This window comes from Paramisgurnus dabryanus, chromosome 2 (assembly GCF_030506205.2).
Source record: "Paramisgurnus dabryanus chromosome 2, PD_genome_1.1, whole genome shotgun sequence".
NCBI classification, from domain to species: domain Eukaryota; kingdom Metazoa; phylum Chordata; class Actinopteri; order Cypriniformes; family Cobitidae; genus Paramisgurnus; species Paramisgurnus dabryanus.
Genome location: NC_133338.1, coordinates 59,847,503 through 59,875,327, shown reverse-complemented (window position 1 = coordinate 59,875,327; position 27,825 = coordinate 59,847,503). Strand labels below are relative to the sequence as shown.

Below are 27,825 nucleotides of genomic sequence, written 5' to 3'. Positions count from 1 at the left end.
ATAAGAAAGTTATGTGCCATCCAGTCACTAATATCGCTAATGCAGTCTGTTAGCTTAGCAAACTGGTGTGTTTCGCTAGGATAGACGAGATGTAAAGCTGGGTATCATCCGCATAGCAGTGAAAATTTTGTGTTTCCTGATAATGTCTCCTAGAGGTAACATATATGACGAGAATAGGATAGGTAGGACCTAAAACTGAACCCTGTGGTACGCCGTATTTAACGGGGGAGTGATATGACTCTTCCTCATTTACATAAACAAAATGATAGCGATTTGTTAGATATTATCTAAACCAGGCTAACGCCTGACCACTGATGCCAACATAGTTTTCTAGTCTATTGAGTAGTATTCTGTGATCTATTGTGTCAAAGGCTGCACTAAGGTCTAGTAATATAAGGATTGAGATTTCACCATGATCGGATGTTAAAAGGAGGTCATTTGTAACTCCTAGCAGTGCTGTCCTTGTGCTATGGTGGGGCCTAAATCCATTGGCTTTGATGTTTTCCCTAATAACCGTAATTTTGTAAGTAAAGAAGTTCATGACCAAGCACTCATCCCCGAGGAACCCCAGTGATCATCTGGTGGGCTGTGTACAACGTCCCCTTCCATGACACCCTAAATGATCTATTAGAGAGATAAGATTAAAACCATTATAGAGGAGTACCTATGATCCCTAGCGACGATAGGGTAGCTAGTAGGATCTGATGGTTGACTATGTCAAAGGCTGCTGATAGGTCTAGCAGAATCAGAACCGAGGATTTGGATTCTGCCTTCGCTAGCCGTAACCCTTCCGTGTCCAACAGCAGTGCTGTTTCGGTGGAGTGGTTGGATTTAAAGCCTGACTGCTTGTAATCAAGTAAGTTGTTCACTGATAGAAAAGATGAAACCTGATTAAAAACTGCTCTTTCAAGTGTTTTGGCGATGAATGGAAGGAGAGGCAGGTCTATAAGAGACAGGTCTATAATTGTCTGGGAGAGAGGGGTTGAGTGTGCCTTTTTTAAGCAGTGGCGTGACCAGGGCCTGTTTAAACGAAGATGGAAATGTTCCAGTGAGCATGGAGGAGTTGATAATGTGTGTGAGTGTCGGTGCAGGACTACTTCCTGCTTCGCTACTGTTCGGACGCTTTTACTTGCGCTCTGTGCTTTGCGCTTTTGCTTTTTCGCTTTTATCTTTTGATTCAACTACCAGCAGTTCAGCACAGTGCTCAAACTAAACAATTGGGCACTCACACTAAAACTACAAATTCCTGGAACTATATTGATATTTGGAACATTCAACAACTTGGGGAATTTGTCAAAGCGGTCTACCAGTCTGCTATTGCCGGCAGCTGACAATCCTAAAACAGGACAACACAGCTGCCCACACTCAAACAGAAGAAAAGAAGAAAGAATGCCTTCTTCTGGATCTAAATCCACCTGCTGCTCAAATTGCCACAGACTTTTACAAAAGATTGCAGTTCTTGAAACAAAGTTACTTGTGGCGCTGCCGACCCTGCCAGAACATACAGCGGAGCTTCATCGTGGTCCTTCTCAACATAAAGCTGGTGAGTCCTGTGAACCTAATGCTTTTAAACAGGTCATAGTGAGCTCAGAGAAACCTAAAGAAATTGAGGACACAAACAGATGGCATAAACAGGGTGCGAGACCCAAAAGTGCTCAAGACATTAGACTGTCACGAGTGTCACAAATTGCTGCATTAGCATCATCTACCCCAGATATGGGTACAACTCGAGTAGCCAATATTGGTATTCTACCACCCCCTGTACGGCTTGAAAATAGATTTGAAGCACTAATGAGTTTGGGTGAAGAATCCCCAAATGTTAATGGACACAGATCACGTCAGCCAGTAGCTTACAGAGCTAACAGACGCTCAACATCATATAGGCAGCGGCGCTCCGCTCAGACAGCAGCCGAGCCAAACACGCTGATAGTGGGTGACAATATTATCAGAAACTTTGAAAGCAAGGCTACCCGTACATACTGTTTTCCTCGGGCAACGGTTTCTGATGTTAACAAGGAACTTTGCAACATTCTGATGAAACATAAGTCTGTCAGTCGGATTGTCATACATGTGGGAAAGAATGATATTCGGAAAGAGCAGTCTGAGCTCCTTAAGGGGGATTTCAATGAACTTTTTGAAACACTTACAAGACTGAAAGTTCAATTTTTCATCAGTGGACCTCTTCCAGCCCGAGGAACAAATATGTTTTCTCGTCTACTAAGCTTAAATTCATGGCTGCAAAAAACCTGCACCATGAGAGGACTGAATTACATTGACAATTTCAATATTTTCTGGAGTCAAAGGCAACTTTTTAACACAGATGGTATCCACCCAAACAAACTAGGTGCTAGGTTGCTCAAAGACAATATCTTTTTCTCCATGCATCATCCATCAGCTGAGTGTTCCAGTCCACTACTGAACAGCGGAAATGACCACAGGATTTTACACCAGCACCTGGATGGACATTCAGATGACAAGGATAAAACTGCAGTCACAACTACTGTTCACAGACACAGCTCAGGCTGAGCCCTGCCCACAGACCTCGCTACAGCTGGATTGTGAATCAACACCCAAGGACGTTTCTGTTGATAATGACCAGAGGAATGATAACACTCCCTCCCAGCCTTCAGGAACACCAGAATCACAGCTGATGTCGTCACACTCTCTCTCCCTCTCTCCAACATCACCACTTCTGGGCTTTTCAGAGAAAATGGAGAAACTGGTATCTGCTGGAACAAAGCTCTCCCACTCTATTGCTGCGAGTCCCCAAATATCAACCAAGAAACGGCGGGCTCCTCAACCACAAAAGCCTTCGGGCCCAGCCCGCCCTCCCCCTCCATCTCAGAGAGCACTCCGACATCTGCCTCAACGTCAGGGATCACACCAGCCCTCATCTGCAAACAGCACTGGTAACTGATGTGTGTTGGGTTCCCGCTACGTCAGCAGTAACAATCATAAATATTTTAAGAACAAGCGGGCGCCCGATGTCCCTTTAGCTTTCCCTATCTCTGTCCTGACATGTGATAGAAAGATGAAGGCCGTCTCCAGCCGCACAGCAATTCTATCTAATCTACTGCCTATTATACGTCATTCTGAGATTGATACAGTTCCAAAACCAGTTACTGTTAAGTTAGCACTTCTGAACATCCGTTCACTAAAGAACAAATCCTTTTTAGTTAATGATCTTATCACCACTAACAACCTGGACTTTATGTTTCTAAATGAAACTTGGTTAGATGACAGCGGCAGTGCTACAGTCCTCAATGAATCAGCCCCACCCAACTTTACCTTTATAAGTGTATGTAGAGCTGTTAGAAGGGGTGGAGGAATAGCTGCTTTATTCAAAGATGCCTTTCAATGCATGCAAGTGTTACTTGGTGATTACCAGTCTTTTGAATATTTGTGTATTGCTCTAAAAGGTACACCACGCATTCTGTTTACAATTATTTATAGACCTCCCAAATACACCTCAGCATTTGTTGATGAATTCACAGAACTTTTGTCAACAATTTCCTCTGAATTTGATTATTTTGTTATTGCTGGAGATTTCAATATTCATATAGACAATTCAGAAAACAATACTGCGATTGAACTGTTAAATGTTTTAAACACTTTTGATCTGACCCAGCACGTGCAAGGTCCTACACACAATCGGGGACACACTCTTGATCTGCTCATTAGCAAGGGTCTAAACATTTCATCCACTGTAATCAAGGATGAAGCGCTATCTGACCATTTCTGTGTTTACTTTGATTTATTGATTTGTCCTGCCACTGATGCTAGATCTGTCTATATCAAAAAAAAGGTTCATAAATGAGAACACCAGTGAGGTATTTATGAATGCTATGTCAATGTTGCCAAACATATCCGCAGACTCTGTTGATGTTCTCCTTGAAAACTTTAACATAAAAGTTAAAGATGCTATTGATGATATAGCTCCAGTAAAGGTCAGGGTGATCACTGGCAGACGTAAAGCACCCTGGAGAAACACAACAGCAGTACAGCACATGAAAAGAACATGCAGAAAAGCTGAACGTATGTGGCGGAAAACAAAACTTGAAGTACATTATAGCATCTATAAGGACAGTCTTCGTGCTTTCAATGTAGAACTAGGCACAGCTAGACAGACCTTCTTCTCCAATATTATAAATAACAACATAAACCACACTCGCACTCTTTTTGCTACTGTAGAGAGACTAACAAACCCCCCAAATCAAGTTCCTAGTGAAATGCTCTCTGACAAAAAATGCAATGAGTTTGCAACCTTTTTCTCTGAGAAGATCAATAATATCAGAATGGCAATCAATACGACCTCAAATTGTACTGTGGTCAGTCAGATATCATTGCAACAACCTCAGAAATTAGCCATTCTCTCAGAATTTGACATAATTGATATAAAAACCTTGGAAGAAACAGTACAACATCTTAAAGCATCAACTTGCAGCCTTGACACTCTCCCCACATCTTTTCTCAAAAAGGTGCTTAACTGCTTAGAAACTGACCTCTTAAAAATAGTAAACACCTCTCTGATCACAGGCACTTTTCCAGAGTCATTAAAAACAGCAGTTGTTAAGCCTCTCCTAAAAAAGAGTAACCTAGACAAAACCATACTTAGCAACTACAGACCTATCTCAAACCTTCCGTTTATAAGCAAGATCATTGAAAAGGTTGTTTTCAATCAGCTGAACAAATTCTTAAACTCAAATGGCTATCTGGACAACTTTCAATCTGGTTTCCGTCAGCATCACAGCACAGAGACAGTGCTCATAAAGATAATAAATGATATTCGCTTAACCCTCTGGGGTCCAACCATTTTGGGACACTGTCAGAGGTTTTGACATGCTCTTACATTTGGTCTTTTTTCAGTTGCTTTAAAACATAATAATGGCAAGTGTCTCATACCACTGTGTTCAGCACAAACTGGGCTAAAATATTATATGAGCTACATGTATGTACATGTTTGTATTTTTGAGAGAAAAAGGTTTATGCGTGGTTTTTAAAAAAGCAAAATTTTTAAGTCACTGATATAAGTTCACAAAACCCATACTAAACATGTTTTAACAAGACTTTCCTAAACATAATCTAGTAGTCTAGAGTTTTTTCTTTAAAATGATGTGAAAATCATCCTGCCTACTCATTCACATAAACCAATATATTATTTTAGAAATTGTAAGACACTTTTTGTTTATAGTGGCCGTATGCGAGAAGGATTGATTGACAGCTAGCAAACAAAGGCTCGCATAATGAGCTGCATAATAATGAGGCAGGAGGGAACTACAGTAAAGAATGTGAGGACAAATGGACATGTTTGTTTGAGGTTTATTATATAATCAAAATAGAAATGAAGGTCAGTAGGACATTTTCAATTTATTTGGAAACAAACCCTATTAAAACACTGAACTTGTATAAGAAACTGATAAACAACAGAGCTGTAAACTTCATGTGGCTCATGTTACCATATAACTTTATGTCCAAAGAGTGTGAATATGTTTTTCCACTTCATAGTTTTGTACTGATGAGAGGGATGCAGACCTGTAAGAGAGTTATGAACAGCTGTCAGCACAAATTGTCCACAGAAATACCCTTACATACATAACTGATGGGTAAATGATAGCACTACATTCAGATAAACTATCATAAACTAAATTAGTATCTCAAATAAACATCTGCAATGATTAGTTATATAAAAAGCTGTTTTCAGATGACTGTTTTCAGATGCCCATCCCCTTATCGTCTAGCTTCTGTTTTAAACCCGTTTCTGTAAGCGAGTATGAACTTTAAAAACACATCGCAAATGGATGTGCGCGAGCTCGCGTCTCCGTGTAAACAACGCGGAGCTCATAATAAAACGGTGTCGCGTGTAAAGCGCAATGTATGGAATGCGTTGCATGTAAACAATATCATATTACAGCAGATCCCCAGTGCAGTATTACTCAAAGTTGCCATGAAGGATACGAAAGTGAATAACTGCGTCTAACACTGTACACAGCATGTAACAATGAAATCCGCCATTACGTGATCACGCGCATAACTTACTCGTTTGTAAACAAGCAAACATGGAATCATATTACAGCACACACTTAAAAGATACAGCAGTGCAGCATTACTCAAAGTTGCCATAAAGGATATGAAAGTGAATAACTGTGTCTTAACACTGTACACAGCATGTAACAATAAAATCCGCCATTACGTGATCACGCGCGTACTCGTTTATAAATAAGCATGTAAACATGGAATCATATTACAGCACACACTTAAAAGATACAGCAGTGCAGCATTACTCAAAGTTGCCATGAAGGATACGAAAGTGAATAACTCTGTCTAACACTGTAACTTAACAGCATGTATCAATGAAATCCGCCATTACGTGAAATCACGCGCCCTCGTTTGTAAACAATGCGAACGTTTTTAAATCAGAAGCGTGCAGTCTGCTAATGTTGCTTATGTAGGCTGAACTGCACAAGCCATAACATATTACATGATAGCAAATATAAATGAAGACAAATGACTTACAGTTTCTTCAGGAATAAGTTATATCCTTCTCCAATGCATCTTCCATCGTTCCTCTTCTTAGGTAACGTTAAAGATAAACGCTTCTCTTCCTCAATGTCCAGACATAAATGAAGATATTCCTCACGTGTGTGTATAAAGTTTATAATCCAAACATGCGGTAAAGTCTTTAAATCTGATAAAACTTTACGCTTTGTTTATTATTGTTAGAACTGCTGTCTCTTCATTACCATGTCAACAGCCTGAGGGCGTGACCACATTAGAGATAATGAGCTCAGCCAGGAAAAACTGTACTCTCTTTACTTCAATGCAGATTATATAAACAGGAAATATTTGTTTTTGATTATAATTAGCTTGTTTAAAAGTAGACATTTCAGGCTTTCTTTGGATATGTGTATTATGTTTGTGTGACGAGTATTCGCGGAGTTTCAACTGATTTTTGTAACGTGTTTTAAGAGACAGCTGGCGGAGACAGAAATGTCTGAATGCGCACCCTGTTTATTTTCTTTATTTGACAAAAACACAAAGATCTCTTGTTATTGTGAATGTGAACTAATTAAAGAGGACCCTTCAGAGTTTCAAATGATGTCAAACACGTAAGTGTTTGATTATTAATGATGGAGTATTTTAAGTTGATTCTGCTATGATAAGGAGAAAACACGTCAAAACGCGTCCCCGCGTTTTCGGACCCCTGGGGGTTAAACTCTGATTCAGGTAAAATATCAGTGCTGGTGCTACTAGATCTTAGTGCTGCCTTTGACACAGTAGATCACACCATACTCTTACATAGACTGGAAAACTGGGTAGGGCTCTCTGGGATGGTTCTCAAATGGTTTAAAACATACCTACAAGGAAGAGGTTACTATGTGAACATAGGTAACCATAAATCTGAGTGGACATCCATGACATGTGGAGTCCCACAGGGTTCAATTCTTGCACCGCTTCTGTTTAATTTGTATATGCTCCCACTTGGTCAAATAATGAAAAAGAACCAAATTGCTTACCACAGCTATGCAGATGACACCCAAATATACTTAGCCCTGTCACCCAATGACTACAGCCCCATTGACTCTCTATGTAAATGCATTGATGAAATTAACTGTTGGATGCGTCAAAACTTCCTCCAGTTAAACAAAGACAAAACCGAAGTCATTGTATTTGGAAATAAAGATGAAACTCTCAAAGTTAACACATACCTTGACTCTAGGGGTCTAAAGACACAAAATAAAGTCAGAAATCTTGGTGTAATTTTAGAGTCTGACCTTAATTTCAGTAGTCACGTGAAAGCGATAAGCAAATCAGCTTACTACCATCTCAGAAATATTGCCAGAATTAGATGTTTTGTCTCAAGACAGGACTTAGAGAAACTTGTTCATGCTTTCATCACCAGCAGGGTGGATTACTGCAATGGACTCCTTACTGGGATCCCCAAAAAGACCATTAGACAGCTTCAGCTTATACAGAACGCTGCTGCCAGAATTCTGACCTGAACCAAAAAATCTGAGCACATCACTCCAGTCCTCAGGTCCTTACACTGGCTTCCTGTCACATTTAGAATAGACTTTAAAGTATTGTTACTCGTTTATAAATCACTTCATGGCTTAGGACCCAAATACATGACAGATATGCTAACTGAATATAAACCTAACAGATTACTCAGATCATTAGGATCAGGTCAGTTACAAATACCAAGGGTTCACTCAAAACAAGGTGCGTCAGCATTTAGCTTTTATGCCACCTCTAGCTGGAATCAACTTCCAGAAGAGATCAGATGTGCTTCAACAGTAAACACTTTTAAATCTAGATTAAAAACACATCTGTTTAACTCTGCATTTACTGAATGAGCACTGTGCTGCTTCACACTGACTGCACCTTTAACTCAAGTCACTTTTACTCCTGTTTTATTCTTTTTAACATTTTAAACTGTTTTATTAAAATCACATTTATTTTCTTTAATTGTTATTTTAAATTCTCATGTATCTTTGTCTTTATTGTGATCTTATCGTGTAAATCTTATTTTTACATTTTCTTTTTCTTTTTTATATATTGTTTTCTCATTTCTGTGTAAAGCACTTTGAATGACCTCTGTGTATGAAATGTGCTATACAAATAAACTTGCCTTGCCTTGCCAACTTGCCAAGTGTATCCGAAATGGCCTGTAAGAGATGGGTGGGAATTGAGTCAAGGTGGCAGGTGGTGGCGTTGGTTGAGAGAAGTTTAGAAACATCAGTGTCGGTCAGCGAAGAGAAAGAGGAGAAACGGATGTGAGATGTAAGTGTAGTTTGTTCTGATGAAAGTGGTGTGGGAAATTGGTTGCTGATGGAAGATGTTTTGTTGGTGAAAAATTTAGCAAAGTCATCAGCTGACAGTGAGGAAGTGGGTGGAGCGATAGGCGGGCAAAGCAGAGAATTGAAAGTTTTAAATAACTGCGTAGTGTTTGGAGCGTTACTTACCTTTGCAGTGTGGTGACGCTAGCTGAAAAGAGGACAGAAGTGCCTGGTAGTAACAGAGGTTGGCGGCGTTATTTTTCCTAAGTGTGCTCACTGAGGATGTCAGACAGCCAGGGCAAGAGGCAGTAGCACGAGCTGGTCTGGAGGACAATGGACAGAGAGAATCTAAACATGATGTTAGTGTATAGCATAAAGTGTCAGTTGCATCGTTGGCATCTAATCACAGGAAGTGAAATGGAAGAGAGGATGCCACCTCATAGAGAGTGAAAGTTACACCTGAAGTGTACTAAAGACGGTATGGGTGTGTGGGATGTACAGTCTTGTTCAAAATAATAGCAGTACAATGTGACTAACCAGAATAATCAAGGTTTTTAGTATATTTTTTTATTGCTACGTGGCAAACAAGTTACCAGTAGGTTCAGTAGATTCTCAGAAAACAAATGAGACCCAGCATTCATGATATGCACGCTCTTAAGGCTGTGCAATTGGGCAATTAGTTGAATTAGTTGAAAGGGGTGTGTTCAAAAAAAATAGCAGTGTGGCATTCAATAACTGAGGTCATCAATTTTGTGAAGAAACAGGTGTGAATCAGGTGGCCCCTATTTAAGGATGAAGCCAACACTTGTTGAACATGCATTTGAAAGCTGAGGAAAATGGGTCGTTCAAGACATTGTTCAGAAGAACAACGTACTTTGATTAAAAAGTTGATTGGAGAGGGGAAAACCTATAAAGAGGTGCAAAAAATGATAGGCTGTTCAGCTAAAATGATCTCCAATGCCTTAAAATGGAGAGCAAAACCAGGAAGAAAACGGAAGACAACCATCAAAATGGATAGAAGAATAACCAGAATGGCAAAGGCTCAGCCAATGATCACCTCCAGGATAATCAAAGACAGTCTGGAGTTACCTGTAAGTACTGTGACAGTTAGAAGACGTCTGTGTGAAGCTAATCTATTTTCAAGAATCCCCCGCAAAGTCCCTCTGTTAAAAAAAAGGCATGTGCAGAAGAGGTTACAATTTGCCAAAGAACACATCAACTGGCCTAAAGAGAAATGGAGGAACATTTTGTGGACTGATGAGAGTAAAATTGTTCTTTTTGGGTCCAAGGGCCACAGGCAGTTTGTGAGACGACCCCCAAACTCTGAATTCAAGCCACAGTACACAGTGAAGCATGGAGGTGCAAGCATCATGATATGGGCATGTTTCTCCTACTATGGTGTTGGGCCTATTTATCGCATACCAGGGATCATGGATCAGTTTGCATATGTTAAAATACTTGAAGAGGTCATGTTGCCCTATGCTGAAGAGGACATGCCCTTGAAATGGTTGTTTCAACAAGACAATGACCCAAAACACACTAGTAAATGGGCAAAGTCTTGGTTCCAAACCAACAAAATTAATGTTATGGAGTGGCCAGCCCAATCTCCAGACCTTAATCCAATTGAGAACTTGTGGGGTGATATCAAAAATGCTGTTTCTGAAGCAAAACCAAGAAATGTGAATGAATTGTGGAATGTTGTTAAAGAATCATGGAGTGGAATAACAGCTGAGAGGTGCCACAAGTTGGTTGACTCCATGCCACACAGATGTCAAGCAGTTTTAAAAAACTGTGGTCATACAACTAAATATTAGTTTAGTGATTCACAGGATTGCTAAATCCCAGAAAAAAAATGTTTGTTCAAAATAGTTTTGAGTTTGTACAGTCAAAGGTAGACACTGCTATTTTTTTGAACACACCCCTTTCAACTAATTGCCCAATTGCACAGCCTTAAGAGCGTGCATATCATGAATGCTGGGTCTTGTTTGTTTTCTGAGAATCTACTGAACCTACTGGTAACTTGTTTGCCACGTAGCAATAAAAAATATACTAAAAACCTTGATTATTCTGGTTAGTCACATTGTACTGCTATTATTTTGAACAAGACTGTAGGTAGGTTCATGTCAAAAGTTATGAAAAATGGTCAGAAAGGTGGAGAAGTACAACCTTAATATTGTCCTTAGTACAGCTGCAGAACTGTTTTCGGACCTGTGAGTGGCAGCGGTGGAGAGGCGAGTAAGGTTGAATGAGGAGGTGAGTGTGGAAGGGTTAGGGTTAGTCCACATGTCTCTGAGTACTATGGGAGGGCTGGCATCCTCAGGGAAAGAGGACAGCAGCATATCAAGTTCTAGGGCTGGACCAGAATATTCGAATATTCGTTCCGTGGGTTGACATTCGATTTTCAGTTTTGAGATTTGAATATATATATATATATATATATATATATATATATATATATATATATATATATATATATATATATATATATATATATATATATATATATATATATAAATATTTTACAGCGTTAATGCAGAGCTTTTGCCAAGCAGGAAGTGCGCTTCACGCTCCCGCTCTATAGGTACATCCATAGCCAACAGCCACCAAACGCCACCAGTGGAAGAGATCGTCACGAACGTACAGCCCGCTTCCTGCTTTGGCATTCACGCTAATAGTGATGTAAATAACGATACTTTTGTATTGTATGTATATGCTTTAGGTCTTAAAGTGTGCTGATCGGTTGACTTGAATGACGGAGCACTGGGGTTTCTGCAAAATATCTCTTTATTGTTCTACTGATGAAAAAACATATTGGATGGTGTAAGTGTTATAAATAAACTTGATTTTGAAAGAATGCTACCGTTTTATTACAGTTTGTTGAACTTTGTTCATTTATTTTCGTTGTTTTATTTAAATAGACTACACTTTACGTTGTCAGTAATAACTGTGCTGTTAATTTCTGATACGGGAATGTTTGTTTGTTAGAAAAATGTTAGGCTACCTTATTAAAAGTATTGCTCTTGTGTTTTGTTTCACTAATGCTGTTTTTCGCAGGACCCGTGACAGGCACGCCGCTTCCGGCTTGCGCTGTTCTGTAGTATTTTTAAAGTTTATTAATTCTAAACATGTCACATGTCCGTATTGCACGAAAAAAAGGCACTACACTTCCTTGGGTCCGCAGCAACACATCCGCCACATAATAAGACTGTAGACAGACAGACAGACAAACACACACAGAGATTTCTGCCTTTATTAGAGAGAAAAATATGTTCAGCCCCTCCTTCCGAAGCTTTGAATATTTGATTTGATTTCTACTAGAGCTTCGAAGCTCAAAAAATGGTATTCAGAACAGCCCTATCAAGTTCCTCTATGAAGTTCAGAAGTGGACCTTGAGGCAGTAAACCACAACCACATGAAGTTGAGTAGGAGAGGGGATGTTAACAGCATGATATTCAAAAGTGTTATTTGTGCATAGTGAAGTAAGTGGAGTGTACTTCCAGAAATTGTTAACAAGCAAACCTGTGCCTCCATTTTTGCCTGTCAGGCGAGGAGATAGAGAGAAGTAGTAGGTTGAGGAGAGGGCAGCGGGCATAGTTGTGTCATCTGGGCGAATCCATGTTTCTGTATAAGATAGGATGTTGAGTTGCGTAGCGAAGGCGTGGATGAAGTTGGATTTGTTGACAGCTGACTGGCAGTTCCAGAGCCCCACAGAGAAAGACTGAGATGTAGACACTTTTATGCGCATGCCCAGTTACGTGATTGGTCATGTTTCATGCGTTTATGGTCGTGTATAGTGTGGCTAAAGATTCTTTTTAAAATGCTGGTATAAACGAGGATCGTTTTCATTTTAAAATGCCGTTTTAAAACGCAAATGCTCTAATGTAAACATGGCCTGAGGCACTGCTTAAATGTGTGTGTTAAAAGCAGCTAATTGAAAATAATTGGAAACAGCTTTACAATTTGCACAACAAAAGGCTAAATGACGTAATAGACACCTGTTTTGAAACTATGCTTTAAGTGCAAAACTAATCATGTGCAACCAGTGTTGGGAACATTACTTTAAAAAAGAAATAAGTTATAGTTACTAGTTACTTCTCACAAATAGTAACTGAGTTAGTATCTGCATTACATCATTATAAAATTAAAAAAGTAAAAAACTATTGCGTTACTTAAAAAAAGTTTTGATCGCATTCCATTATCCTTGTCATCACAGAGAGCACGGCTCATGGATGCATAATAACGGAAGCATTTTTGAAAGTAAGAAACGGCTTGACTCATCTTTAGCATCCATTGTTAGACGCGACATGGGAACGGACTCTTAAACATTTAAACAAAAATCAAACGAATGTGAAACAAAGTGAATAATTTTTTTTCTGTGAGACAGCAAGTGGGTGGGTACTTCTGTAAGTACTGCAAGCACAGAAAGTTTCTATAAGGAAATCAACAGTTAAGCTGCACAATCCCAAATATTAAAGACAACTTTTAATGTAAACAATGTTACAGCACTCAAACAAATGTCCAACTACACAACCAATGAGAAATTCACTCTTAGCATCTCTGCGTCTTCATGCTGAAGATAAACTCTTTCACATCACACCACAGGACATCTGCTCTTCCTCTTATGCTTTCTTCTCATTACCACCTCTTCCTCCTTTGCCTCTCAAAATCTTCCCATTCATTGTTGATAATAAACATACACATGTACACACTTTTGTTGGATTGGTGTGTGTGTGTGTACCTGGTTATTATCATGTCGTGGGGACCAATTGTCCCCACAAAGGTAGGAATACCAGTATTTCTGTGACCTTGTGGGGACATTTTCAGGTCCCCATGAGGAAACAAGCTTATAAATCAAACATTATTATGTATCTTGAAAATGTGAAGTAGCAGAAAGTTTTCTGTGATTGTTGGGGTTTGGGTTAGGGGAAGGAAATAGAATAAAGCAATAAGCCCCAAGAAGTAGTGGGATACCAGTGCATTTTATAACAGCTAAGAAGCTGTAATTATATTAGTACAAATATTACTCATGTGTGTGAGGATTTGACAAGGAACGAACCCAAATGCAGACAAGACTAAAAAATAATAATTTATTGAAACAAACGGGAAAACAAAACCCACGAGGGGGTAAAACAAGACGGAATCACACTACACTAAACTAACATAAAACTAAACATGAACCAACATTACTACAATTACCAAACTAGACTAAATACACTCAATACTCACAAATGCAAAACTCTGGAACAAGACAGGAAAGGTGACAGGACGAACGCGCACTGGACAACAAACACAAGGACTCTTAAATAGGGAGAAAGTAAATTACATACACCTGGAAATCATTACAAGTAAGGGATCGGGGAAAAAGTGACGAGACCCGGGAAATGCGTGGTCAGAATGAACCAATCCTAAAACCACACATGTCCCACATAAAACATGGTACTGCCAGGACCCCGAACACAAAGACTAGATGTAATAAAACAGATGATTTCAGATGGATCCTGACAATGTGTGTGTGGTGTTGTTTCGTGTTTGTCTTTGTTGTTAGGGTTAGGGTGTGTGTGGTGTTGTTTTGTAGGAATGAATGAATGAAGTTTTATTGTTGTGTCATACGTAAAATTACGCTCAGCCCTCATGGGCTTACAATGTATTCTTATTTATTATTCCAACGCAAATCAAAGTAAAATCTAATTAAACAGGCTAACCTGTCTTCTTTTCCAAGCCTTTGAAACAAAGTTTGCAAACTTAATTTAACAAGCATAGTAATTTTTGACCATCATCATACCAAAATATTTCAGTAATTTGTTGTGTAACTTCCAGTAACAAAGATTCTCTTAGGTCATCATAAGTGTAAATACAAAAGAAAATGAGCTTCACCAGGATGTGTGTGTGTCTGTCTCTCTCTGTGTTGTTGTTGTTGTTGTTGTTGTTGTTGTGTAAGTCAAGTCACATTTATTTGTCTAGCACCTTTATTTACCTTTATAAGTTTTACAAGAAGGGTAAAAAAGAAATAAAAACCAGACAATAACAGGGAGACTATTAACATATTTGTGACCCTGGACCACAAAACCGCCGTAAGGATACATTTTTTGAAGTTGAGGTCTGTTGTATAGGACTTTGTCTGAAAGCTAATAAGGAAGAGTGCATATAATAACCTCAAAAGTACAAGTTGACACCAACTGTATACATGTCTGTACCTAAATGATACATATTTGTTACCATTTTCGATTATTTCAGAGGTCTGAAATCTTTAGCTCTGCCCCTCATTGCGCAATGTGGAAAAAATGGTTTCACTGTTCTTGACTGTTTATTGCATACAATAACATTGATATAATTGTTTATTTTCTTTCTACCATATTTCTAGTGAATACTATTGAGCAAATCCCTAAACCTCTTAAACTACAGCTTGTATTCTAAGCTACATTAGATTATAGTTAATGCACTTAACCTGTATTCAAGTATAGCGAGTAGATGTGAGTCTGTTGTGTGACAGCTAAAGCGCAATCATCATGGCAAAATGTTTGGCATGGAAATGAAGCAGGAAAGCGTCTCTATCAGCAGGCGGCGTGTTGCGTTTGATTGGCTAATCAGAACTGATTCAAATGGGCTTTATTAACAGCAGGAGTCATCACTGCTGATTGGATAAACATTTAACTTAGGCGAAAGAAAGAGAGCAATGCGAAAACTCCAGTGAGGAGATGCTTCGAGTGAAGCCATGCCTCGTATCAGATTATAATGAACCCCAGTGCAGCCTCTCGGCAGGAGATGACGCACTAACCTCGCCTTCATCTGTTTAGTGCGAGATTGTAGCCCAGATTTACAGCCGTGATTACCGTCATTCGCTCAACCGCGTTAGATTCCCGGCCTCTGCTTTACCTCGGAGCACCATATGGCAGAAGTGATTATAGGGCTGGAAACACACCTCACGGCAGCTCGTGAGATACTGACGCAAAGCGAGATCTTCGCAGAAGCTACGTTGTGTTTATAACGTCAGCTTAAAGGGCGAACATCAGAAATATAAAGCTCTGCTCTGCTACGGCCTGTTTTTTGTGTGGTAGCGGTCCATGTCTCACATCACACACACACACACACACACACACACACACACACACACACACACACACACACACACACACACACACACAGACAGACACACACAAGTCAAGTTAGTGCAAGATTGACTTTGTCATAGATGCCACCAAGAGAGACTTAGTTAGTGGACACAGATAACAGACCCGTCTGCACCTTAGTGCCCTGTGTAGTGCACTCAAGCATCTTATCTGTGGAGATAGTGATGAGACACACACTGGGGAGAGTCTTATCAGTAAAGCGCCGATGGAGCGCTTCAGTATTCTTACCGTGACCTTCACGCCGCTCTTCCATGTTTCTGACGGGAAGTTCGCTGCTCCTGGTCTGTTTTCACTAGAATCTCACTGGAATGAGTTAAAGGCAGAATATGAGTTACCACACTTGACAACCATGTCACTTTGCAGGTTTGACGGGTTGTTTAGCAACTGTTTGTATTATTATTTCTCTCTCTCATCCTCATTTCTGATGGCCATCATCTCTTTCCTCATTCAATCGGTTTGTTGGAAACGGCCATAGTGTCTGTGCTCCTCAGCACCACAGATGCTTTAATAAGGTGAAGATTTGGGGCTGTTGGTGTGCGTAAAGCAAATTGCTTTTTGACAGTTTAGTTAAGATGGTAATGCAGAGTCATTTACTGCAGACAATTTGCTTTGGATTGCCATTCTCTGCTGCAGACTGTGTGTGTTTCAGGCCATGACTTCTTCACTGTTTTAGTCTCTGTTGAAAACACTGGAAACACTTTAGTATAGGAAACACGTATTCACCATTATTCCCATGCAGGCGATGCATGCAGAGACATTTAGACGGGCCAATCACAGTTCATTTGGTTGTTATGTGTCATTTACTGTAGTGTGTGTGTGTACCTGCTAATAATCACATTGTGGGGACCAAATGTCCCCACAAAAATAAGAATACCACTTATTTAGATTTTCAAAAACATTCGAAAACATTATCCATATTTAGTATATTTTAAATAAGAGGAAAAATGTTAGATGAAACCAATACCTCAGACATACAGGGTCACTGTGACTGTAAAGTGTATTCTAAGAAGTGTGATGATGCATAAAAAAACCTCATAATGGGGAGTCATTTCTACATGATATTAAGTTTAAATATAAATTCCCTTTAAATTCCACCATTTCAAAAATTCTAACCAGTTAGAGGTGGAACTCCATCCCCAATCAAAATTCACTTCCCGGACTCCATTCCCTGTTTCCAGCCCTGATATCAGCATTGTATGAATATTTGTATGAAGTGTTCTCCCTGTCTCTATGGGTTTGAAACCTGTGTATAGATCAGCTTGTGTGTAGATGAACTGGTTCTCGCCATGAATATAGCCATAGATGCTGAAATGATTTTATGTGTAGTGTTTGAGAATGACTAGGTAGGTTTAACTGTTGTGTACTTTTATGATCTTTTAAGGATACACTAACCAGGGCTGCGTTCCCTGAAGCCTTCTTAGCTAAGCTGTAACTTAAGCTGTATCTTATCGTGTTTTAGTTAAGTATTCTTCTGTAAGTCATAAGTTCGTAAGGTTGGTCTGGAGCACTCTTAGCTTATATCTTATCCCTCTTGACTCCGCTAGGGCCCACCACTGTGATAAAAGCTTGTGTACATAACAGTCTACATGTATTTAATTAAAAATCTGTAAAATTAAGAGGAATACACTCAATGGGCCCTATTTTAACGATCTGAAACGCAAGTGCGAAGCGCAACGCGCAAGTGAGTTTCTGGGCGGATCTTGGGCGCTGTTGCTATTTTCCCGGCGTGAGAAATAACTCTTGCGCCGGGCGCAAATCAATAAGGGGTTTGTCTGAAGTAGGTTCATTATTCATAGGTGTGGTTCGGGCGTAACGTCAAATAAACCAATCAGAACGCTATCCAACATTCCCTTTAAACGCAAGGGCGAAAGTTCCATGGCGGGTTGCTATTATTATGACGGATTTACCAGGCGCATGCCAGGAGCGGTTCACAGCCGAGGAGACAGACGTTCTTGTAAATTCCAAGCTTGCCAGCATAAATCGGGCACGCCGTGTAACGGGAGGTGGATCTGCCTCTACACAGACGCCAGCAGAGGACATCGCTGCGTCCACCCTCACCGCTGAAAGGGTTTGGGGGCTTTGAAATCGGACCCAAGAAACGCAACCAAGGTCCAACCCAAAAGTACTCTTACAAATCAAGTTCATATACATTAAGGTTTCTTATGAAAACATTTTAATTATTATTTACATAAAATAAACGTAATACAGCCACACAAAAAACTTATGAAAATATTTTAATCGTTATTTGCATGAGAATTTTTTAACGCAGCCACACAATAAATAAAAACTGACACCACAATCACCACAATGCTCACCACTATGATTCCCCTTTTCTCGTGTATTAATATTTTTTAGTGTAACAATTTATGATTTGCAAAAATAACTGTTGCATCTGTGTAGATTAGATAAGCAAAGTCTATGCGCGTTGTGCACGCTATACATTATGGTCAAGCATGCGCCCTTAAAATAGCATATTGAACCACGCGCAACGCGCCACCGACTTTAAACTTTTTTTTTCTGGTCAGTGGCACAATTGTTTTTTGAAACTGCAAAATAGCATCAGGGATGGTTTGCGCCGGAACACGCCTCCTTTTTTGCGCTGAACCGCCCAGGGAGCGCAAGTTCAGTTTGCCGACGTGCATCTGTGGAGGGAAAAACCCGCTGTGCGCCGGTGCAAAATACGAATGATACATGCGTCACTGACAAAGTCAATTGCGCTGGCTGCAAGATAGGGCCCGATGTGTTCAATTAGGCAACTCTTTTCAACTTACTATTATTTATTTTGACTAGAGATTTATTAGGGTTTATTTAAACTACAGATGAGTTGTTTTTTTTAACTATATTTTATAAGTTGTAGCATCTATTGTCAAAATAAATAATAGTACACTGCTGTAATTATGCAGCTGGTTGCAAGCAGCTTACCGTAGAAGATTAAGACTGAAAATATTTCATGTTCATTTAACTTTGAACAAACAGTTGCAAGTAAATAACATAAATGTAAAATCTAGACATTTTTTACAGTGTAAGTAAACATGGCTTGTAAATCTGAGTTGATTCCACCAAAAATCTAAGGCAACAAATATTTTTTTAAATGCAGGCTTGAGAGACTTTAAAGGGAATGATTGTGGATGGGGGAGTTGGTGAAACTGAAAGCTATACATGGAATAAAGACAACAGCGCTGTACACATTTAGTGTATGTGCATTTCATCCTTGAAATCTTTAGTCTACCAGCTAGTATTTAAGCTGCAAATAAATAAATAAATCAAGTAAAAAAATTGCATGCCACAAGAGCAAATTCAGCAGATTTCTGATCATGTTGAGTCGACTTTGCCGAGTCAATCTCAACAGTGCAGCCCCAAATTCAGCTGCTGGCGGCTTCTCTTCCTTTTTTTATCTTTGCATAGTAGCTGTTGTAAAAATGTTGTGCCTTTATAGACTGTAGGTAAGTCCACCCTGTTTGTGGACAGCACCTTGTAACGTTGTAAGAAAGAAAGTATACCAAAGAAACCTGCTTAATTACAGTTTGGGAAACATGCCTAGAAAAGGTATACCAAAAGCGGCCCAAAATGGTTTCATTTTTATCTTTGCTTATAAAATAAATATTTTTTGTTTCATAAATAAGGTCTAATTGATCTACATCTACATTTAATGAAATTAAAGCACACATGAATCTGCATTATATATTCAAAATATTCAGCAGGAGGTCAGCTTTTCTCAATGTATAATTCGTACACTGGTTAGAAATGTTACGGCTCAGTGCTTAGAAACAGACAACAGCCAATCTGAAACTGAACAGCACGTGCCTCCACATCACGAGTCGTTCACAGTAACGAAAACTTAACAATCACAGATGCTGAAAGGTGAGACGAGCGCTTCTTTATTTCTCCAATCAAGCAGAGGAAAAATATAAGGCAGCATAGCCAAATCAATGCAAGCAATTTTGTGTTAAAAAAAAAGTGTTAAAAAAACCCCAATTCAAACACACCCCAGACGTCTAGGCTAAAACAAGGCGAAATTTGGACTGTCACTGAAAATTAACTAGACATCTAACCATAGCCCAGAAATAAATCAAATAAATCAATGAAAGCAAACATCTTGTAATCACTGTGGACTTTGTTTACATGATGGAATATTCGACATCTGACAAGTTATTGGTAAGTTTATTTTGGCTAGAAGTGGGTCATTCATAGACAGACTTTATTAGATCTTTATAGGTAACCTAGACGATGAAATGATGGCTATTGCTCGCCGCTCTTCCTTTAAAGCCATACTGTGCTTCATTTGAAATGAAAACAGACAGACCTCAGGTCAACCAGGTTCAATCGAATGTGCCAATGAAACCTGTGAGGCAGAGGAACACAACACACGTACCTCATTATACCACAGGTACACGATCACTCACACACACACACACACACACACTAAACCGCAGGCACACACACACATACATGCACACACACACACAAGCACACGCACACACACACACACACAGATAAAAAAAATTTACGGGAAGTCTCTATAGACATGATGTTTTTTTGATATTCTATTCCCTTCCCCTAACCCAGTGATTCTGAACCGGTGGGCAACAGAACACAATCTGCTGGACTGTGTAGGCAGTGGTAGACTTCTTACAAATGATTTTTTTTATTTTTCAAATCTTGTTATTTTTACATCAAATATTTCATTAAATATGCATGATCTAAAAACCCATTGATGTTTAAATATCGCAACAACAATCACTTCACAACGTCAGATAGAAGGTTTGTTCATTCAGATGCAGTCATCATTATGTTAAGGGGATCATCCGCATCGCGTTACATATTTAAATTCAAACACACTGGTGGCATCTGCCTGCGGCGCTCCGCTGTGACTGCAGTGTGCGATAACCTGAACCTCACCCCTGCACTGTAGATCACTTTTAAACACACAGGGTATGCCCTCCTTTTGGACTACTGTTTGACGTACATTGCACTTCACTTTTTGACGCTTAGGGTTTTCCCCTTTACTATCTTTTTTATGACATGCAGGTACTTTCAGTTGTTTGGCTTATGTTTCAGATAAAGACACATACATTTTTTTCTATGTGTACAGGTAGAAATACGTTTTATTACAGCCACCGGAAAAAAATAAAGAGACCACTCCAGTTTGACTTTCAACATTTTGGCATGTATTGCGATTGTTTCAGTCCAGTGTCTGTTTAATTACAACAAAGCAAACCTCAGGAGTTAAAATAAAGTCACCCAAAAGCAATGTAAAAGACTGAGAGCATTATAGCCAGTGGCAGTTCTACACGTAGGCCAAGGGTGGCCCGTGCCTCTGTAGACATGTCCCTGGCCACCCCTGTGGCCACCCCGTGCTGACCAAATAAAAAAGTATACATTTATTTTGATTTTACACGCGAGCGCCAAAAGCGGAACTAATGCGACGCAACGTTCTACACGGGCAAATTAGAGCGGCGCACCCAACCACTAGCCGCCTGTGGGTGCTGCTCGGCGAGTGTCTCAATTCATTCCCAACCTCCCGATGTTGAGAATGTGTATGCAGGTTTGGGCACTGGTAAGGACTCTAGCTCACTTCACATTGGGACACTTGTTCTCCTGTGACGTTCACTTGTTCTCCTGTGACGTGGCTGCGTGTTGTGATCATTTACAGCTGTTACTCATCAACAACCGGCAAAACCAACATCTCGCTAACTTTTTAAAGTTTACACATTGTAAAAAGCGCTGTAATTATGCTCTTACATATACGTGCATTAAATTGGAGCAATATAATTAAATGTTACATATAAAAATATATAATATATAAAATAAATATTATTTTAAATGTTGATTAGATTGTGGTCCCTAACTGTCTAGCAATGTGTATTTATATGTAAACTAAAACAAACGTTTGTCTTTATAAAAGTTTGCATTTCATAAAGTTTATTGAGTAGGCTTGCATGCTTTTCGGTTGGGGGGCTTTAGAAAAGAGCCCAGCTCCCCTTTTGCACCTGCACTCACTCTTGTATTAAATAAAAAAGTATATGATTGTAAAGTAAAATAAAGTTTACGGGGTAGTTTCCCGGAAAGGGACTAGTCCTAGACTAAAATAAATGTAAGAGCTGTCCAAACTGAAAACAACTTGCAATGCCATATCTTAAAATACAGCTTTGTTTTGCTTCAAAATGCACACAAGTAATGTATAATGTATGTAAAAACTAGTTATATTTCCTAATTAAACTAAGGCCTAGTCCTATCTTAAACTAATTCCTGTAACCACCCCTATAATCTTTAAATATAATTTCTTGCCATTTTTTTATGTGCCCCTCTGGTAAAATACTGGTCCCTCCTTGGCCCCCCTAGTGAAATTTGTCTAGAACCGCCACTGATTATAGCACACAATGTGATTAAAATCCGGCTTTTTTTCTGCATATATTCCTAAATGCAGGTAAAACATAGTATTGTGTGTTGTTGATCTATTCAAAATCTGAATCTTTTTTGTATGTGGACCACATTTTCAATTTCAGTTAATGAATAAAATAAAAATATGGGTTATTTTTATCAAACTATCTGACAAATGGAATAAAAGACTGTTTGATTAGCTAAACTTTGCAGGACAGTGGTCCTCCAGGACCAGGAGTGCCCACCCCTGCTATAAATTTACATTTAGTCTTGAAGTCATCTCTTCTTTTTTCCGTGGTTGTTTATTTTAACTTTAAAGATGTCATTTCTCAAAGGTTGGCTACTGTCCTTGATAGTTTTCAGTTTGGACGGCTCTTAACATTTATTTTAGTCCAGGACTAGTCTATCCCTGTCTGGGAAACCGCCCCCTAAATGTTTTTGCCAATGAAAATGACGGCTGTTGTTTGGTTACCCGTTGGAGGCAATGGCATTTCTCATTGGTTTATACTTTTATAGACACCTCGTCTTTAACCTCTAATTAATTTCATAGTAATGCATGTCACAATGCATGTTTTTTTTATATCCTTGTACGTTTTCAAGTATTTGTTATTTTGCGTTTGTATGCTATAAGATTTTGAAAGGAGGTCCTCTGAATGTTTAGTAAACAATCATTGATGGACAGTGAGTTTTAAAAGGTTAAGATCCCCAACCCAACCCCTAACCCATCATTTAGTTGTTAAATAACCAATTTTACAAGTAGGTGGTTAAGACTTTTACCATCCTTGTGGGGGCATTTTTACAAAAACCTGTACACACACACACGCGCATGCACGCACGCATGCACGCACGCACGCACACACACACACACACACACATGCACACACACACACACACACACACACACACACACACACACACACACACACACACACACTGTGAGTTGTGTGACCCTGTGGGGCATCTGGACGTTGAATAAGTGCTGTTGCTGTCTCTGCAGTGGACACTTATATATTCATACAGTATGAGGAGTTTTATAATCATCTGACCAGTCTCTGACCTTTGTTAAACATGGCTCAGTCTTCTACAGTATTATTCATATGAATGTGCATTTATTTAGTTATTTTACAGCTTAATTGTGAAAGTACATTTTTATTCTTATATAACGACACAAATACAAAAGCGACAGTAAATTGATGTGCAAACCTTGGTACATTTTATTGCATCAGACCTGACAGTTCCTAAATATAAAATAACAAGCCATAACATAATACTTCATTTTCCTTTTTAATAATAATAAAATAATTTTTTATTTAATAATTATTTTCCCTAGTTTCAGTTATTTTATGTTCATGTAAAGCTGCCTTGATGTTACGCTGTAAAAAAGTGTTATAGTTTGTGTGTGTGTGTGTGCTGAAGCTGCCTTTGCTTGTGTGCCTCTATATCAAATTAAGGAATGAAATACTGGAGTAAGAGGCGTCTGGTCACGGGAAGACAAGTGTTTAATTGTGAGTAGTTAAGATCTTTGTTATGAAATGATGGAAAGATCTTGATGATGGCAGAAAGGTCAAGAGCATCGATCAGACTCCTCAACATCAACCCTCATAATAGAAACATTAGCATTTAGCACAGATCTCCATAGAGATACTTGACAGATATTGCACTTTTTCTCATCTGCCTATGGCCGAATCACAGGCGACCTGAAAGATCTGTGTAAGTTAGTAACGTCGCTGTTAGTAGTTAGTTAGTTATTCTTATTGAAACATGAATTGTTGTGTCAGATTGGTTGTGGTGTTGCGCTCTGAAGATGTTTATGTGTGAGCCGGTGATGATGTTGTGTTAATGTTTTCTACTTTCCAGGATTCTCTCAGACCTGAAATCAGCATGATGTGCCCTAGATTTATCTTAGGAAAAAGACCATGTTTGCTTGTGTTTGGTAGGATTACACATCGTGTATCTAATAAAATCTTTTTGTTTTTATCTTGTAGGCCTGGAGAATGTTAAAATCTGGAGGGCAATAAAACTTTCTTGCCATGATTCCTGGTGCATCCTGCAGTGCAGATATAAAGCGGATAAGCGGTTGATAATGACCCGCGCCTGTGCTCCAGAAGACACCAGTTAGCTTCTCTGCGTTTACTTCTTCAGAGACATCTGTTGAAAACCCAAAAAGGGGCTTGGAGGTCAACATTTCCGCGTATCCTTCCAGCCTGTGCCTGATGCACCAACCGATGGCGAGACTACAGATTGAGTCTGGATAAAGCAGTGACGGTGAAACAAAGGGAAAAGGCGAGACGGGATTTTACTCTGCACATCATTCCACATAGCTCAGGAAAAGATTTCTATTTTCTCTACTGGGACAGGCATCCCAAACGCCATTTGCCTAATAAACACAAACATTGCACTGGAGATTTTTGAGCTGGTGACTGAATGGGTGAAATGAAGACAAAGGCTCGTTCCACCCTGTGGCCCCTCGGGCCAGTAGTATTAGCAGGGCTCTTTGTGTCCACGGGGGCCCTTGAGTTTGGCGGCGCTCCTGGGCAGTGGGCGCGTTACGCCCGTTGGGAGGCGGGCTCGATCGGAGAGCTCAGTTTTAGCCTGAAAACCAATGCGAGCAAGGCGCTCGTTCTGTACCTCGATGATGGCGGCAACTGTGATTTTCTGGAGCTGTCGCTCACCGGTGGACACCTGCAGCTCAGATTTGCCATCCACTGCGCTGAACCCGCCTCGCTACAGATGGAAACCCGCGTCAACGACGACCGCTGGCACATGGTGCTGCTCACGCGTAACTACCGCGAGACCATGCTGATGGTGGACGGGGAAACCAAAGTGGCAGAAGTTCGTTCCAAGCGCAAAGAAATGGCTGTCGTCAGTGACCTTTACGTGGGAGGAATTCCGCCTGACGTACGTCTGTCGGCGCTCACGTCCAGCACGGTGAAATACGAACCTCCGTTTTTGGGATTGATCTCCAATCTGAAGGTGGGCGAGATGCCCCCGACTTTACTCAATAGCAATGGGATTCATAACGATCTGGAGTACCTGTGCACCAAGCAGAACCCGTGTCTCAACGGCGGATACTGCACCGTCCGGTTCGGAGAGGTCCACTGCGACTGTTCGCATACGCGCTTCAGGGGAAAATATTGTAAAGAAGGTAACGGACAAATGCACACGAAACACCAACACAGTGCAGTTTCTTTTATTTGGCCTTGCCAATTAGCAGCCCTATAACCGTGCAGAAGAGTAGGCTGATTGGACAAAATAGTTTCTAGCGAATATCAAATAAATGATTTCATTACTGTACGGAAAATATATTCCCTCTTTGTCTTGCGACTGACCGGTGTGCATCACGGTCTGCGCTGGTGTCTTTCTAGGGCCTTTGACATGGATGGGTTTTTCACAGAAGGTTTAGGGCTTTATAAACTATTTGATGACAAAGAAAGTAAAAAACATTTAAGGGCAGTTTCATGTATAAAGACTTATTTCTACTGTTTGAAATAAATATGCCTGATGGATATTGTATTCAAAACACATAACTGGCTTCTTATATTGCCATTGCTCTTAAGTTAAAGCAATGATATAAGGTACAATTAATGTTGATGATGTATGAGAAATAACTCAAATGTAAAAACCCTCACTAGATTGACACAAAGAAGACTTGTAAGAAAAGAGATGAACACTACACTACAGTAGAAGTGAATGTGAAACGCATAAAAGCGTTAAATGTTTTCAATTGAAGGATTGGTTTCTCGGGAACTCCTGTGTCTTTCATGTGCGGCCCTGAGTTTGACAAGTCCTGACCTACAGCACCGTGTCTGGACCTGAACTCATGTAGTTGAAAAGTGCTGCGTGTTTGTTTTGATCCAGCAGCAGATAAATAATTGAAAGCGCGCTCGTGGCCTCAGCCAGCAAGTTTGATTTCAGATAAATCAGATGTATGCTTACAAGTCTACATGAATGTTGGGTGCCGGCCGCTCTCAGTGTCACGTGTGCTTTTCATGGGAAAGATTTTTGACTTTGTATTTGCAGTGAATGCACAGACACGCACGCACACACACACACACATTCTGATTTCCATGTTTTGTGGGTACATTCCATAGACGTAATGCATTTTTATACTGGACAAACTGTATATTCTATTCCCATTCCCTAACCCCAACCATCACAGAAACCCTTCTACTACTTCACATTTTCAAGAAACATCATTCTGTTTGATTTATAAGCTTGTTTCCTCATGGGGACATCAAAATGTCCCCACAAGGTCACAAAGACACTGGTATTCCTATCTTTGTCGGGACAATTGGTCCCCACAACGTGATAATTACCAGGTACACACACGCAAGCACGCGCACATACGCACACACACACACACACACACACACACACCAGGAGCAGTGGGCAGCTATCACTGCAGCCCCCGGGAACAACTCGGGTTAGGGTGCTTTGCTCGAGGGCACCACAGTCACAACCTACTGGCCCTGAGACTGCAACTTTTTGGTAACAAGCCTGACTCTCTAACAACTAGACTGAATATGTTGTGTTGCTGACTGTAGTTTAACACAGCCATCTGTTTAATTTACACTAGAGACATTTGCTCATCATCTCTCTGTAATTCAATCAACACAAACCACTGCACATCGCTCCTATCATTTAAATTATCACTTTTAATGCGCACCTTAATCTCATGCCCTCCCGCTTTCACGCTGATCTGATTTTACATCTGCACTTACAGAAAGAGAAAACTTTATTTCTATCGGTTATATTCGGGTTAACCTGAGGTGATCTACCACACCTTCTGATGAGAGCTAAAATCTAAATACAAGTCATACATACAGAAGTTTAAAGCGATGTGACCAGAAATAAACTAAACATAATGAAACCACTGAATGGCTGAGCTGAGAAAGGATTTATTCAAAATGCCTCCTTTTATACACCACAAAAGAAAAAAGAAGTTTATGAACAACACAAGGCTCAGAAGAATCTTTCAATAATATGTAAAAAAAATAAAGCAAGCATAGGCAATATTTCCCTTCTATTGTATGAATATTTTTACAGGGAACTAAATCTCATCAGAAGAGTCACCTGAAGAGTCTTTAATGTGCCGAGAAACAAGCATTGACTTTAATGCTCTGTGTTATTCCTGCTGCTTAAGTTTCTGCCCACAAGCCACTTTACATTCTCAAAGACAGCGACACAGAGCAGACAAGTGCATGGAAATCTCCTCTGTCCTGATTCTCTCGAAAGGGCAAACGTATCCTGCGGTCACAGTGGTGCTACATTGGTATTCTGCTCCGAGTTTCACCGAGAACATAACACTCTCGACTCTATCTGACCCACCCATCCAATCTCACAAAACAGAGAGAGCGAGAGAGAGAGAGAGAGAGAGAGAGAGAGAGGAAGAGAGAGAGAGAGAGAGAGAGAGAGAGAGAGAAGAGAAGAGAGAGAGAGAGAGGAAGAGGGAGATGAAGACAGCACAATCTGTGTCACAATATAAGAGATGGTCAATCTGCTCTGTCCTGATGTTTCCATGACACATGCAGGGAGTTGTA

At 39.9% G+C, this 27,825-nt stretch overlaps 1 protein-coding gene across 7 annotated transcripts in view; it reads left to right on the top strand.

The window, feature by feature from the left end:
• nrxn2b (neurexin 2b) overlaps positions 1-27,825 on the top strand; it is a 339,687-nt gene that overhangs the window by 58,880 nt on the left and 252,982 nt on the right. For all 7 annotated transcript variants that reach the window (XM_065261925.1, XM_065261926.1, XM_065261923.1 and 4 more), the window contains exon 2: positions 24,271-25,430. In XM_065261925.1, coding sequence (XP_065117997.1) covers positions 24,710-25,430 — 721 coding nt within the window. In that variant the 5' untranslated portion in view covers positions 24,271-24,709. The remainder of the gene's footprint in view (positions 1-24,270; positions 25,431-27,825) is intronic.